Raw genomic sequence first — 15,243 nt, forward strand, 5'->3', positions numbered from 1 at the left:
CATCAGGTGGGAAAGTGTTCATCATACTTATATCTTGTACTGGGTGGCCAGAAGTTAAAGTACATGAGGTAGTGGTATTAAATATCATATCTAACAATACAGTCAGGGAATTGTACCCCTCAGCTACAGTTAGGGTAACAACAGCTACTACAAGGACAGTTTTCAACATAATAGATCAGTCAGATTGGTTGGGATACCTTGGTATAATTACAGTTAACAAATGAGACCATTGCTGAAACAAACGGTAGCCTAATTCTCAAGACCATGTTTAGTCGTTGTTTCAGGCCAACTTACATGGAGGATTGTTATGGAGAGGAGAGGATGAATAGTTATTTTTGTAAATTATATTAAATAATTTTTGTTGATGAAGTAGGTTTTGTTCAGAAAGGCTTCCTTTGCATTGGATCTGACCTGGGCACACAATATCAATATAAAATAAAGGATATTGATAATGTACTTGGTCGTGGTCTTGTTCATAAAGCTCATGGAAGCAATATTTTTGCCACACCGGTGGCAAGGGAAGCAGGAGGGTTTTACAGTTCTGTTTCTCAATCTCTTCCATGGCCATAGTGTCTAAACGTAATGCAGGCTACTGGTGAGGTAACGTTAACTAGCAGCTACACTGCATGTTCTCTCAAAGTAATGCACGGCTAGTACTGGTGAGCTGGTTAAGTAGCAGCTATGCTGTGTGTTCTCTAAAATTATACAACGGCATGCAAATTTCTCGATTCTGATTGGCTGAAACAGTCCATTTACACGTCTTTATTGGCAACAATCCACGGTCCTGGGCTCAGGACCCGCCCACAACCGAATCACATATCACTCCACCGGCTCACTCCGGGAGAATGTTGATAGCGCCATAACGACTAAATATGAAGCGATTCTGTCAAGGGGAATGTGTTAGTCCTTTAAACAATGTTGGATGATGTAATTGATGGGTCTTGAGTCAATCTAGAACAAAAGAAAAATCGCGAATTGATTGATTGATTTAAATTTCTACTTCCTTCCCACTGACTGCAGCGTTCACTCTCACACTGTCCGACGCTGGCGTACCCCCACACACACACACACACACACACACACACACACACACACACACACACACACACACACACACACACACACACACACACACACACACACACACACACACACACACACACACACACACACACACACACACACACACACACACACACACACACACACACACACACACACACACACACACACACACACACACACACACACACACACACACACACACACACACACACACACACACACACACACACCTGTCTGCAACAGAGTCAGACTGAGAGAGAAGCAGCGCTGTTTTAAGTGAGCATGGTCTATTGAATTGATTGGTTGATTGCTAATTTTATTACTGTACCCCTGGTTTCCAACTGGTTAAGTTTAGGCTAAAAGAAATAAATAAAAAAATAGGGCGAAGAAAACGTTTTTTTTCCTATAGGGCAAAGAAAACTTTTTAATTTGTTTTACCTACTTTATATAGAAGCATCTAAGAATGAAGTTCTATGGAAAGTAGGTCTGCATTCCCTTAACAATTGTGTGTATTGAGCCGTACTGTATTGTACCCATTCTGCATCTGGTAATAAAATTTTCAATCAATCATTCCAATAATACACAGTTGGATGTGTTAGTTGGTTGGATGCACTTCAAGCTGCTTCCACCATGAGGCAACTTCTCTCAATCATTCCAATAATACACAGTTGGATGTGTTAGTTTGGTTGGATGCACTTCAAGCTGCTTCCACATGGAGGCAACTTGTCTTTTTTGTAGTTGTGGGAACTACTTTTTCTGGCGGATGGTTTTTTCAATAAATCTTCGATTAATGTGTGTTTATTGTATAGAAATAAGGTTGGATGAATCTGGCAGTTGTATAAAAGCTTTACACCACTTGCAGTCGTGATTTGTGAACAATAAACCATGCCTAGGGGGGTCTAACGACCCTCGGCTGCGCCTCGGGCCTAACGACCACCCCTAGGCATGGTTTATTGTTCACAAACCACTCCTGCGCGTGATGTAATGCTTAAGTAATGCACGGCTACTGGTGAGCTGGTTAACTAGCAGCTACTCTGTGTGTTCCCAAAAAAGTAATGCAGGCTATTGGTGAGCTAATGTTGACTAGCAGCTATGCTTTGTGTTCTCTAAAAATAATATATGCTAGTACTGGTGAGCTAACGTTAACTAGCAGCTATGCTGTGTGTTCCCTAAAAGTAATGCAGGCTACTGGTGAGCTGGTTAACCTGTGAAGGATATGGCTGGTTTTCGTTGGGATTATAAAAAGTGAATTGAGCGAACGATGAGAGAGAATGAGACAGATAGATATAGATATTTAGATATATTAAACTTTTGTTTTTCCTCCTTCATTTCATTCTGTATTAGACCTTTTGTAAATAAATGTAATGTATAAATGGATGTAAATAAACTATCCTTTTTTATATGAAACGACCATAATCTTACACCTGTTAAGCCCCGGTACCGGGCCGAGATGTATTTAGCGTTGCACAAATAGATCAATAGAGTCCGTATTAACCTCTAAACATGCGGGCACATTTAGCATAAAACGCCTGTTGATTGCATACTTAACCTCTAAACTCATTGACTGCCATCAACTTTCACCATCTTTACTAAATGGCGCCAGCGTTATTAACTATTTTAGCGATGTTTGTAGACCCATCGTGTGTTCTGTATTATAGCTATGGAGACAATAGTATGGCTCATTTGACAGGCATTGTTCATAGTCCATTACTGAGTAATTAGTTCATTTCTACACACTGTAGTTTGTTACACGCTACACATCGCCCCATTTCCAAAAGAATCCAGTCTTTTTCCATAGATTGCAAGATATGACACATTATAAGCAATAAGCCCAAATCGTTATGGTTGATCGCCTGAAGCTCCAAATACTCCCAAATCAAAAAGGTATATACTATGTACATATGTGTCTTCACAAAATCATCAGGGGGGGGGGGGGGGGGGGGTCGTTTTAACTCAAAACTGTGATCGTTACCAAAAGCAAGTTTTACAATGGATCAATGTAGCCACATAACGTAAGCGCTCTACAGATATTGAGTGTCAGTTTGTAAAATGTCCGGTATCAATGGTAATACCAGTGTTGTCATGAGTTTATTAGTCATGGGAAACCCTAGCGAGCCGTTTATTTTTTTAAAGTGACACACGCGATTGTTATGTGCATAACAGTTGTGCACGTACACAAAGGCCTGCTGCTAACATAGGTGCCTGCAAGCTACCTAGCGGGGAGTGGCTTTGGAGGCATTCTGGTGTGTTCTGATTGGGGAGTGTTGTCGAATTTGGTTTAAGGATTTGAAAATATTTCTACATTCTGCCGCCAAATCAACTCTTGCTCGTTTAATTAGAGCGCAAAGGCAACGTTTAGTAACGTGATAACAAACCTATTAATACCAAAGTTATTCATTGCTTTAGTAGGCGTAGGCCTAAGTGTTTATTTGCATATTTGAGCGGGGAAGTGAGATCCGATGCGTACATACGCAAACTGACGTACTTAAGAGCTGTCCAACAGGCTACAAGAATGTTGAGATGGGGCCGATTTGGCCCCCATGCCGTAGTTTGGGCAGCCCTGGCTTAGAGCCCTCTGCGCAGCAGTAATAAACATACCTGAACCGTTCTGCGGTGTCTCCTGGTGAATGGGATTTTCATGTCGACATCTTCAGAGAACTCATTGGTGATAACGCCTCGCTTGCGTGTCCTGTTCACCGCTGCCTCCACTCTGCCCCGAGAGGGCGCTGCTGAAGAATGGGCGGAGTCTGCGTGTCGAGGGGAAACACTTTGCAGTCTATCGATACACCCTGTGCTGGCATCATCTTTCTCCTCCTCATCGCTGGACAGGACAGCTAGAAACAGAACAGAGCATTGGAAATGACACTTAGGCCCATTTCACACAGGAGAATGACAAATTATTAATAATTATTATTATTAATTACTATTATTACTGGTATCGGTTCAAAAGTGAAGGTACCCAACCCTAGTGGGCATGTATGACTGCCAATGGAACTGGTTCCCTTGTATTTATTGATGATGTTGCTGACAAAAGCAGTAGCAAGTGTTTCGGGCAATATTATCTGCTCATATTCAGCCAAATGTTTCACAACTGGGCTTCAAAGTGTAGATGGACAATGAATGACCTGAAGCATACTGTGAAAGCAACAAACGTTTTTTAAGGCAAAGAAGTGGAATGCTATGCAATGGCCAAATCAATCACCTGACCTGAATAGAATTGTGCATGCATTTCACTTGCTGAAGACAAAACTGAAGGGAAAATACCCCAAGAACAAGCAGGAACTGAAGACAGTAGATGCATAGTAGAGCATCACCAGGGACGAAACCCAGTGTCTGGTGATGTCTATGGGTTCCAGACTTCAGGCTATCATCCACTGCAAAGGATTCGCAACCAAGTATTAAAAGTGACCATTTTATTTATGGATTGTTAGTTTGTACAATTACTTTGTCCCTTAAAAAAGGGGGGTGCACATGTAGAAACTGTTGTCATTTCTACACGGTTCACACGATTTTGATGTAAATAACCTCAATTTAAAGCTGAAAGCCTGTACTTAGAGCACATCATGATTGTTTCATTTCAAGTCCATTGTGGTGTTGTACAGAGCCAAATTATGAACATTGCGTCAATGTCCAAATATTTATAGACCTGGTTCTAAAGGGGAGTCTCGTCACTCTGGTGTGGTTCCATTGAGCACATTTCCATTCGATATCTTGAGGCGAGAAGTCATTGATAAATGTTTTTTTTTTTTTGTAATAGGCCCTAATCATTTGGCATAAGATATTGATGGCTAGTGCATTTGTTTGGCTATTGTGTCACAAAGTAAATAAACTCACTTTGAAATGGTGACTGCCGTTTCATTTATGTTTAATGTCAACCTTGTTTTATTTGTATGTATGCTCTTTGACTGCCAGAGTGGAGTGGACTCAACCATAGATTGATAAGATTTTATCGATACGATTCCATTATCTTTTTTTTTGATCAAATGTTTTATTTTCTCTTTTTTTACATGAAACAAGACAAACAATACAGTAACAGTAATAATCAACAATAACTCACAGGACAATAACAGAAATAATAATAACAATAATGACAGACCGGTAATTAAATCAGAGTGAAAATAGACTAAAAGACATAAAAATAATAAATACAATACATGGACACGATTCCATTCCATTCCATTATCGATTCAGTTTATCGATTTCCTTATCGATTCCTGATATATTTATAATTTGCATAAATATATTGGAAATGCAACATAACTAAGCTGGTTAGAATAACAACATGCAACTTGACATTTCTGATTGTCATTTATCATTTATTGTTGAGCTCCCACGTCAGTCAAAAATACAAAAACTGTAAAAAAAAATTAACTATACACTTAAATAAAAGAATGTATTTGAGAACTAATTTAATCTATTGAACTGTAGTTGCATAAAAAATTATTGCAAAAGAGAATTTGTTAGCAATAACCTACCTGAATAAATAATGGCCAGCTCAGTGGTCTCTCTCTGTGTCTTTCTGCAATGAGCATGGCTATTTAGCTAGCTAGTGGCTAACGTTACTTTACCATGTAAATGAATGACTAGGATGCAAAGCACTTTGAGTTTTCACTGCACACACAAAATGGTTGCAATATCGAGCCCTTTAGGTTTTCCTAGTCAAGGAATCAAATAGTCTGCTATGGCTGCATGCGTGACGCTAACGTTATTGTTTTTAAATGCGCAACTGTCGGAAAAACATGACATCGATAAGAGGAATCGATAGTCACGGAGGCATGCGATTCAAGGAATCGGACAATTAGGAACCGGTTCCCAATCGATTCAGATTCTTGATTCCCATCCCTACTCAACCATGATGACTTGGACTCGGACACGGACTAGGGTAATGGGGGACTCGACTCTGGCTCTTCTTTGGTGACTCAGGCTTGGACTCGGACACTGGGGACTCGAGACTCGACTTGGACTCGAGATTTAGTGACTCGACTACAACACTTCAGAGCTAACCTTCCTACCCATATAGCTAGTTCCTGTTACGTTGGTTGTCCCCATCTCGATGGTCCACAGTAAGAGTTCATTGTCACTGCATCGGCCTGTAGTCAATATAGTTTTCCATACATAAACAACACGTGGGGCGGCGTGGCTCAGGGGTAGAGCGGGTCGTCCAATGATCGAAGGGTTGGTGGTTCGAATCCCGCTCAAGCCCATGTCCATCCCACTGCCGTTGTGTCCTTGGGCAAGACACTTAACCTACTTGCCTCGTATGAATGTGTATGCATGTGAATGAATGTTGGTGGTGGTCGGAGGGGCCGTAGGCGATGATTATTCGCCACGCTTCCATGAGTCTGGCTGCAATTGTAGCTTACCACCACCGGTATGACTGTGTATGAACGAATAATGGACTCTGTAAGCGCTCTGGGGTCACTGGTGTGTCATGAAGAGCGCTATATAAATCCAATCCATTATTATTATTATTATTATTCACAAAGAATGGATTGCACGTGCTAATTGCACCCTTACTTACAATTCATTATGAATTGAAAATGGGGGACCCTGATGTAAACAAGACGAAAGTCTCTCTGGTCTGCATCCAGGGGAGGAAACCAACTTTTTGGCTTACCAGCCAACTGGCGAGTAGATGATTTTTTTTACCAGCCAAACAGATTTTTTACCAGCCAAAAATAAAAGCGCTAATTGTGATAATTACTCTTTGTATGTCTTCGTCTAAATAGATTTTCAATCATAGTAATAATCACACTGTGTCTCTACTCTTTAAAATATTAGCATAAAACATAGTAACATGAAAGAGGGAACTATCCTGGAGTGGGTTGGGCTGAACTGGGCAGTGAAAGATGCTGGGCTGGACTGGGTTGGGCAGGGAAAGTTGGGCTGGTCTAGGTTGGACTGGGTTGGGCAGTGAAAGATGCTGGGCTGGACTGGGTTAGGCTGGGTTGGGCTGGGTTGCACTGGACTGGGTTGGGCAGTGAAAGATGCTGGGCTGGACTGGGTTAGGCTGTGCTGGGTTGCACTGGACTGGGTTGGGCTGGACAAGAGATGCTGGAATGGACTGGACTAAATACTGGTTGAGCGGGGCATGGTGAGTGTTCATTTTCCCCCTTCCTCTCCCAAACTGTTCCTACAATTGTTTTATGTTGCATGATGATCATGAATACATTTATTATGTATTGTATTTTTTATGTTTAAATATCAACATTATCTGTCCATCCTCAGTAAATACTATCAATATAATACTCCTGACTTCATCTGGTCTTTTCAAACGCACACACAGAATGCCCCCCGCCCCCCTCCTCCTTCCCCAGTCCCCTCTCCTCTCTCAGGGTTAGCTGCTTAGCTTAGTTAGCTTAAGCAGCTAACGTAAGGTTAATAGGTCTGCCCACGCGACGTGGGCATAAAGGAATGGCGACGATGCAAAGCATGTTAGATGCATTTGACCCGTTGCGGGAAAAAACTGCACAGACTTATATCGGGTCGCAAAATAGGCGCTCTGTAGCCCTGTTCTGCTATACAGAGCTACACAGCGTTTCAGACTACTGGGCGGATACGACTCGCCGGATTTTCAAAATAAGAGTTTCGCAATATGAACAGATCCTTTTTTGTTTTGTTTTCTTTACTCGCCAGTGTGGCGAGTGGTCTTCATGAATCATTCGCCAAACATAGAAAATACTCGCATTTGGCGAGTAAAATGGCCTAATTTCCTCCCTTAACAATTGTGTGTATTGAGCCGTACTGTGTTGTACCCATTCTGCAATCTGTTAATAAAATGTTCAATACATTTTCAATTCATAATGGATTGTAAGTAAGGGTGCAATTAGCACCGTGCAATCCATTCTTTGTGGATCCCGCCCTTGGTGTACAAATACCACCATTGTGAGACACTGCTCTGCTAACATGGAATATATCATGATTAAGTGCAGACCTTTCTACCAGCCCAGTGACTGCAGCCTGTATATACCTTCCGATGCTAATGCCAAGCTAGCAATGAAGGAACTGCATGCGGCCATTAGCAAACAGCAGAATTTCAATCACTCCAACCTAAAGACTGTGCTCCCCAAATACCACCAGCATGTATCTTGCCCCACAAGAGGAGACAAAACACTAGATCATGTTTACTACAACATAACGGATGCATACAAAGCCATTCCATAGCTAGTTCCTGTTACATTGCCCTCATCTCAATGGTCCACTCCACAGTAAGAGTGCATTGCCACTGCATCGGGCTGTAGTCATATAATTTTCCATACATTGGGTCTTGAAAGGTTGTTGACTATGTTAGTTTATTCAGTATTTTTTGTATTTTACTTAATAGTTAGTATACTGACAAATGTGTTTTTCGCATTACATTTTAACCACATCAACATATTCAAACTGACACTGTTGGCGAGCGGGGTGTCTATAGAGAATATCATCATCACAATTTTTAAAATCGGCTCATGGGATAAACTTGTTACTGATGCACAAACCTTGTCCTTTGTTTTTCTGTCTCTTCTTTGATTTCCGAGGTTTCCACTCATCACCGCTGTCATCCGTCTCAGTTCCAGAACAGTCAGAAGAGAGGGGCTGGCCATCTCTAGATGGTTCTAACTTTAAATCACCAGCTGGATCTAAATGACTGGATGGTTCTGATACTCCACAGTCGGATGGTTCTGATACACCACAGTACTCTTCATCAGGTTCTGTTTTCATCTGTTCAGTTGAGGTGCTGGCTACAGGCTCTGCCTCTCTGTTTTCCCCAGTCTGGGTTTGTTTAAACCAAAAGGACTGAGGTTTATCTTCAACATGTTCACTTCTCACAGAGACAGGAGTGGATAAGAACTTTATTAAATCAGCCTCCTCCGGATCTTGAAGCTGCTCTCCCTCCTCACTGGTCCATAGTTCCTCCTGTTCCTCTTTAATATGTAGGGGCTCTGGCTCATACTGGCCCAGACTGGGGCTCCTCTCCGGCTGCTCAGGGGGAACCTCCTCTTCACAGACAGAGAGCTGTTGGGGGTCTGGAGGGAGGGAGAAAATAATATGAATAGCAAACATGAAGATACAGTAGATAACTATTCATAATTTAAGTCAAAACCTTAGCAACTAAAAATAAACATTAAAAATAACATCCTAAAAACAAGACATTGTAGTTTTTGAAGCAGATACACAGTTGGAGCCATTTTCTTGATGAACAACCACTCAGTGCAGTGATTGCACGCAGCATCTCAAAACCACATCAACAAAACCAATGTTGATAAAAGCTAACCTACAGAAGAACGATTGCTAATCCTGTCCGACTAAAAGCAGATGCTGATGATTACTTCTGGACAGACCAAGATCCCTCATCTATTTGAACCAGAATTTACAGAGGAGGAACCACAGTCAAACAGCCTGGGGCTGGGGGAGAAGCAGAACACATGGTAAAATACACAAGATACAACCTAAGGTTGTTTGAGTTGTTGGAAGGTGTATTTCTTCACTTTTGACGAAGCTAGGCTAGCCGCTGTAACCTGCTTCTAGTTCTTGTGTTAAGCTAGGCTAGCCGCTGTAACAGCAAACAGCAAGAAAAACTAAAACAATTATTGTCATTATTGATGCCTGTAGCTAACTTTTTCCCAAGGACATGTAAAGACTGTGCTCCCCAAATACCACCAGCATGTATCTTGCCCCCCAAGAGGAGACAAAACTACATCATGTTTACTACAACATAACAGATACAAAGCCATTCCCCAATCTGACCACCTCTCTTTGTTCCTTCTACCCATGTACACCCCACTCATCAACCGTGTGAAGCCTCCAGTCAGAACAGTTAAAATAATGGCCTGAGGGGGAGACTCTGAACTGCACCGGTTTCAACACACAGACTGGAGTATGTTTGCCACACAGTCCACCCTGCACACACACAGACATCGACCTCCTCTGTTGTGGATTACATCAACTCCAACATCGACAGTGTCACCACCCTCAGTGTCCCCAATCAGAAGCTGTGGATGAACATAAAGGTCAGGTCGATACTGCTAAAAGGCACATGACACCTCTTTTAGATCTGGTGACACGCAAGCCTACTGTTCAGCCAGGGCTAATCTGAATAAGCGGGCCAAGCACAGCCACAAGCTATGAATTGAAGAGTACTTCAACAACTCTGACCACCGACGCATGTGGCAGGGCATCCAGGTCATCACAGTCTATAAACCTACCAACAACTGACCCCTCCCTCCCCGATGAGCTCAATAACCTCCGCTTTGACAGAGACAACCAGGAGGTGCCCATCAAGGCTGCTCTCCCTGCTAAGCCCGTCAGTCACTCTATCCCCCACCGGCTTGTGTACAGCACTGAGCAGGACTAATGCATGTAAGGCGACTGGCCCTGGCCGTGTGCTCAGGAACTGCGCTGAGCAGCTGACCAAGAGCAAGACTAGTATTAACCCCTAACTGCTCCCGGTTGGCACCATGCAAGGTTGCCTCCGCCATCGGTCGTCGGTGTGTGAATGTGAGGTATACGTTGTAAAGCACTTTGGATAAAAGCTCCATCTATAAATGCAGTCCATTTACCACTCTACCCACAGACAGTCATTTTCAAAAGTGTTTACCAATGGCTGCAAGCATCCATGTTGGAAGGAAGAACTACACAAACATTCTGTGCAAGGCCTCTATTGTGTGATTGATTTGTTACATTATTGAACATGGGGTGGCTCTGTGTCACTCATTATGTAGGATAGGAGTTACTGTCAGACAGGTGTATTATCATCTTTTTCCATTGTCGTTTTTTCATTATTGGCTCCTTCCTGTCATTGGCTTCCAGTGTAGCTTATCGGTATGCAATAACTCACATTGCCAGATATATCTCAGTGTTTGGATTACAGATTGTGCCTTTAACCGAATTCCCATTGCAGTAACAGTTAGTGGTTCTCCTCAACTCTTCCACGTCAGTCTCATGAACTACAACATCAGCCATCTCCAGTCTATCGTGGATTATTAACGACGGAGTAGACTACCAGTGTAGACAATATCATAGATTAAGACGGTATTACAAAGTATTGTTACTGACGACATAAAAAATCGAAGATTGCAGATAATAGTTTACAAACCTGATCTGTGCAGCCTGGTTCCTGGTAGCAGAACAGTGTCCAGCAACTTCTTCTGTCGGTTGATTTCTTTCGTACAATGGAAAACCTCCTCTTCGTAATTTGCTACAGTTCTTTCAAACACCCCCAAAATGTCTTCTGCAGCCAAAGCTAGTCGCTCGTTGACTAAAGACCTGAGAGACTGTAGCGTTATGTCAGACATTTTCCTTAATATTTTAACATCTTTCTCTTGTGTTTCTGGTCGAAGAAAGCGGAGACTGAAATAAACAGATCTAGTTCCGGGGTCATCCTAGTGCTTTCGCGCATATCAGTGCGTTGGAATGCCATTATCGCCACCTACAGGATAAATGTTGATTGATTGATTGATTGATTGATTGATTGATTGATTGATTGATTGATTGATTGATTGATTGATTGATTGATTGAAAATGTAACAGATTGCAGAATGGGTACAATACAGTACAGCTCAATACACACAATTCTTAAGGGGATGCAGACCAGAGAAAGACTTTTGTCTTGTTTACATCAGGGTCCCCCATTTTCAATTCATTATCATAACATCTTTAAGTTTAACCCATTGAGACCGAGGTCTATTTTTCAATGGTGATCTGGCCAAGAAGGCAAGCACAAATTATGACTAAACATACATAACAAGACACAATACACATACAGTAGACGACCATACCACGATCACAACACCAGAGGGAGCTCCACAAATCATGTTAAACCCAGATTCGGCTCAAATAAGGGACTAAACACGTTTCGCAATTATGCCACATCAATGTGGAACGCCCTACCCAAAGCTGTAAAGGAATGTGGATCACTACCCACTTTCAAAACCTCTCTCAAGAGACACCTACGGGAGACTGCAATTCAACACTGGCCCCTGTAAATATCCTAACCCAACCCCCTCCAATGTACAGTCATTTACCTAGTATGGTTTTGTCAATAGTCCAATGTACAATTTTGTTTGTTTGTACAGAGTCTCCCCCCCCTCAATGTACAGTTTTGCTTGCTTATACAGTGTGCCCCCCCCCCCCCCCCCCCAACCACCTCCAATGTAAATTACCCAGTATGGTTGTCAATATCCCAGTGTACCCAACCCCCCCCACCCAACCTCCTCCAATGTACAGTTTCTACGTCAAATGTATATACTCCCTTTTCTTGACTCCTTCTGTATCACAAACAGTACTGTATTTGCAAATCTGGTATGTCATAAATGTATAGATGTAGCAGTACTGACTATCTGTATGTCATGTATGTCATATATGTCCTGATGAATTGAAAATGGGGGACCCTGGTGGAAACAAGACGAAAGTCTTTCTCTGGTCTGCATCCCCTTAACAATTGTGTGTATTGAGCTGTACTGTATTGTACCCATTCTGCAATCTGTTAATAAAGTTTTCAATCAATCAATCAAAACCATACCAGGGGCGGGGCTAGGGGGTGGCTACTTGGGCTCAAGACCCGAATGTTTTCTGAATAGCCCCGAATCTATTTTCAAAAAAACAAAAAATTAAAAATAAACTTTTTTTCTTTTTTCTTTTTTTTTGACAATTAATCATTGTTACATGAAAATAGATTTAGCAGAAGCTAATTTCCATCTGTAGTCTATCCAGCTGCTAACTGTATTTGAGTGAGTTAAGTCTTGGTGTTATGGTAGACTCAGTATATGTCATGTATGTTGTGTATGTCATAAATGTCTATATGAATTGAAAATGGGGGACTCTGATGGAAACAAGACAAACGTCTTTCTCAGGTCTGCATCCCCTTAACAATTGTGTGTATTGAGCCGTACTGTATTGTACCCATTCTGCAATCTGTTAAATAAAGTTTTCATTAATTCATTCATTCATTCAGACCTAAGCTTTAAATCACAATCAACAAGTTGACAAAAGCATAATTCTTCCACCTTAGAAACATAGCTAAAGTACGGCCATTTATAAATCAAAAGGACGCTGAAAACCAGATTTATCTCAAGCCGACTCGACTACTGTAATGCACGGTAAGGAGACCGGCCTCCCGAAAAAATACGATGATAACTATTTTATTGCAATGCACTATTGCATTATTTTATTCTATTTTACTAACTATTTTATCGAGGTAACCCTAGATCTTAGCAGTGATGCCACAGATTACTTGTAAAAGTAATCTGATTACTGATTACTGATTACTCCTTTAAAAAGTAATCTAAGTTACTTTACTGATTACTTGATTATCAGAGTAACTTAGTTACTTTGAAAGTAACTAGGTTACGAAGTCGTCGTCGTTCCCCCAACAGTTTTTTTTAAACGCTTTATTGAAAGTGCATAAATTGTTTTTAACTTGTTTCTCTGCACATAACGTAAATTGTTAAACTAGTGCTTCAGCTTCTGTACCATCAAGTATGGTAAAGCAACAGTCTATGATGCTCACAGCATTAGAGCAGCCAGCCAGTGGTTTTACAAAACCAGTGTATCACATCTAACAAATGCAGGCTGAACTATTATTTCAATTATATCAACTGTAACTATTAAATTGTTTTTATAAATGTCTCTCTATAAACATACAATCAGTCTCTCTTTAACATGTAAATTAACTGTAAATCTGGCAAATAAGAGCTTTTGCTCTGCCACCATCAACCCTCCTGTACCTAGTCGAAGCGTCGGCTAGTGTTGTGATTCCAGATGCTTTCAATGCAATTGGATGTGCTGTTTTTAGCGGTAGACAGTATTTTGTTTCCTCCGCCGTGAAGTAGTGACTGAGGCTACGTTTAGACGAGCGTTTTGGGGTGGAATTCTGAACAGAAACCGCAAAAGTCATCTTGCGTTTTCACTTTTAATTTTGCCAAGCGTTTTGGGGTGGAATTCTCCGACTACGGAGCCCTGCTGTCACACGATTGGCGCATATGTCACATGACGTGCTGTGAAGACCCGCCCTACTCTGCCTCTGATTAGCAGACTGTGGATGGGGAATGTGATTGGACCAAAGCAGAGTCACTCAGACAGAGGGACCAGTCACGCCGCGGGACACATTCTTGTATTTAACCCTTTCACTGCCACACCACGTCACTCCCAAAAGAAAAACAGCTCAAAATGTATTTTTGACTGTCGAAAACGAAATAAAATACTGCATTCCGCCTGCATTATGAATTTATGATGAGATAGTAACTGTTACGAAGGATCAGATTAAACCGAATATATATATTTATTGATTGATATATATTGCATAATATTTGTATATCGTTTGATATCCCTTGTGTATTGTATACATATACACGGAATATCCCTTTAGCCTAGTACAGACCATAATATTTCATTCTCCTATTGGACAGCGGTCCACCAGGCGCCATTGCCATACCTCCAAGGTCTGGTTCAAAGTCACCGCCGGGGACTTGCCTGGACATGAACGGTTCTGCGCAAGGATATGAGACAGGAATAAAGCTGGTACTAGTTTGTTCACCTAACGTATAAATACGGCGCAGGTGAATACAGAAGTAGAGTTACCCAATAAGTTGAAGCCTCACCCACGATACAACGTGCGGTGAAGTATGGCCTGTTTGGCCCCAAATAGAGCATTGAGACCGCGTGCGAATTAATAACTGAAGTGTCATAGTTTAACGCTGTACCGTCGAGTTCGACTTATTCTATTAAGTCAGTAATAGTCTATTTGTGTATAGTGTATCGTGCGGCTACAGTTCTACAGTGACCAGCATCACCAACGTTTCCTCGTACCAGCTAGAGTGCTTATCCAGGCTGGGCTGCTTACCCTGGCGCTTTCACCCGAGGGGCCCTAGACGAGGACCGTGTGGATCATGTACACTGGATAACCTACCGACGACTGCATAGCCCTTTTCGGCTGGATTATATTTGCTTTTGGTCCTGTAATTGATGGAGCGGAGAATCGCCGACACCCACAATTGTGTGGGATTTACCCTGTGAGGAGCCACGTCGAGCCCGCCTCTCAGACCACTGAGGCCGGCTAGCTTTCTTCCATGCGGAGCTGCATGCTACGGAGAACAGCTGTATTCGTCTGCGGATCAAGAGATTATTGCACTGTCTCCTGTACTTGGAGTCTCTTTATCATCGTTGACCCAGACTCTACTACCGACAAATCCTCTCCCCTTG

At 41.9% G+C, this 15,243-nt stretch overlaps 1 protein-coding gene across 1 annotated transcript in view; it reads right to left on the reverse strand.

The window, feature by feature from the left end:
- Nucleotides 1–11,362, reverse strand: part of LOC311227185 (sentrin-specific protease 6-like) — a 30,950-nt gene extending 19,588 nt beyond the window's left edge. Inside the window, exons 1-3 of the mRNA XM_084312734.1 lie at nucleotides 11,141–11,362; nucleotides 8,544–9,071; nucleotides 3,664–3,899 (exon numbers count right to left, since the gene is read on the reverse strand). Coding sequence (XP_084168860.1) covers nucleotides 3,664–3,899; nucleotides 8,544–9,071; nucleotides 11,141–11,339 — 963 coding nt within the window. The 5' untranslated portion in view covers nucleotides 11,340–11,362. The remainder of the gene's footprint in view (nucleotides 1–3,663; nucleotides 3,900–8,543; nucleotides 9,072–11,140) is intronic.
- Between the last annotated feature and the right edge of the window lie 3,881 nt (nucleotides 11,363–15,243).

Source organism: Notolepis coatsorum (assembly GCF_963971535.1).
Source record: "Notolepis coatsorum genome assembly, chromosome: 4".
In the NCBI taxonomy this organism is placed as follows: Eukaryota; Metazoa; Chordata; class Actinopteri; order Aulopiformes; family Paralepididae; genus Notolepis; species Notolepis coatsorum.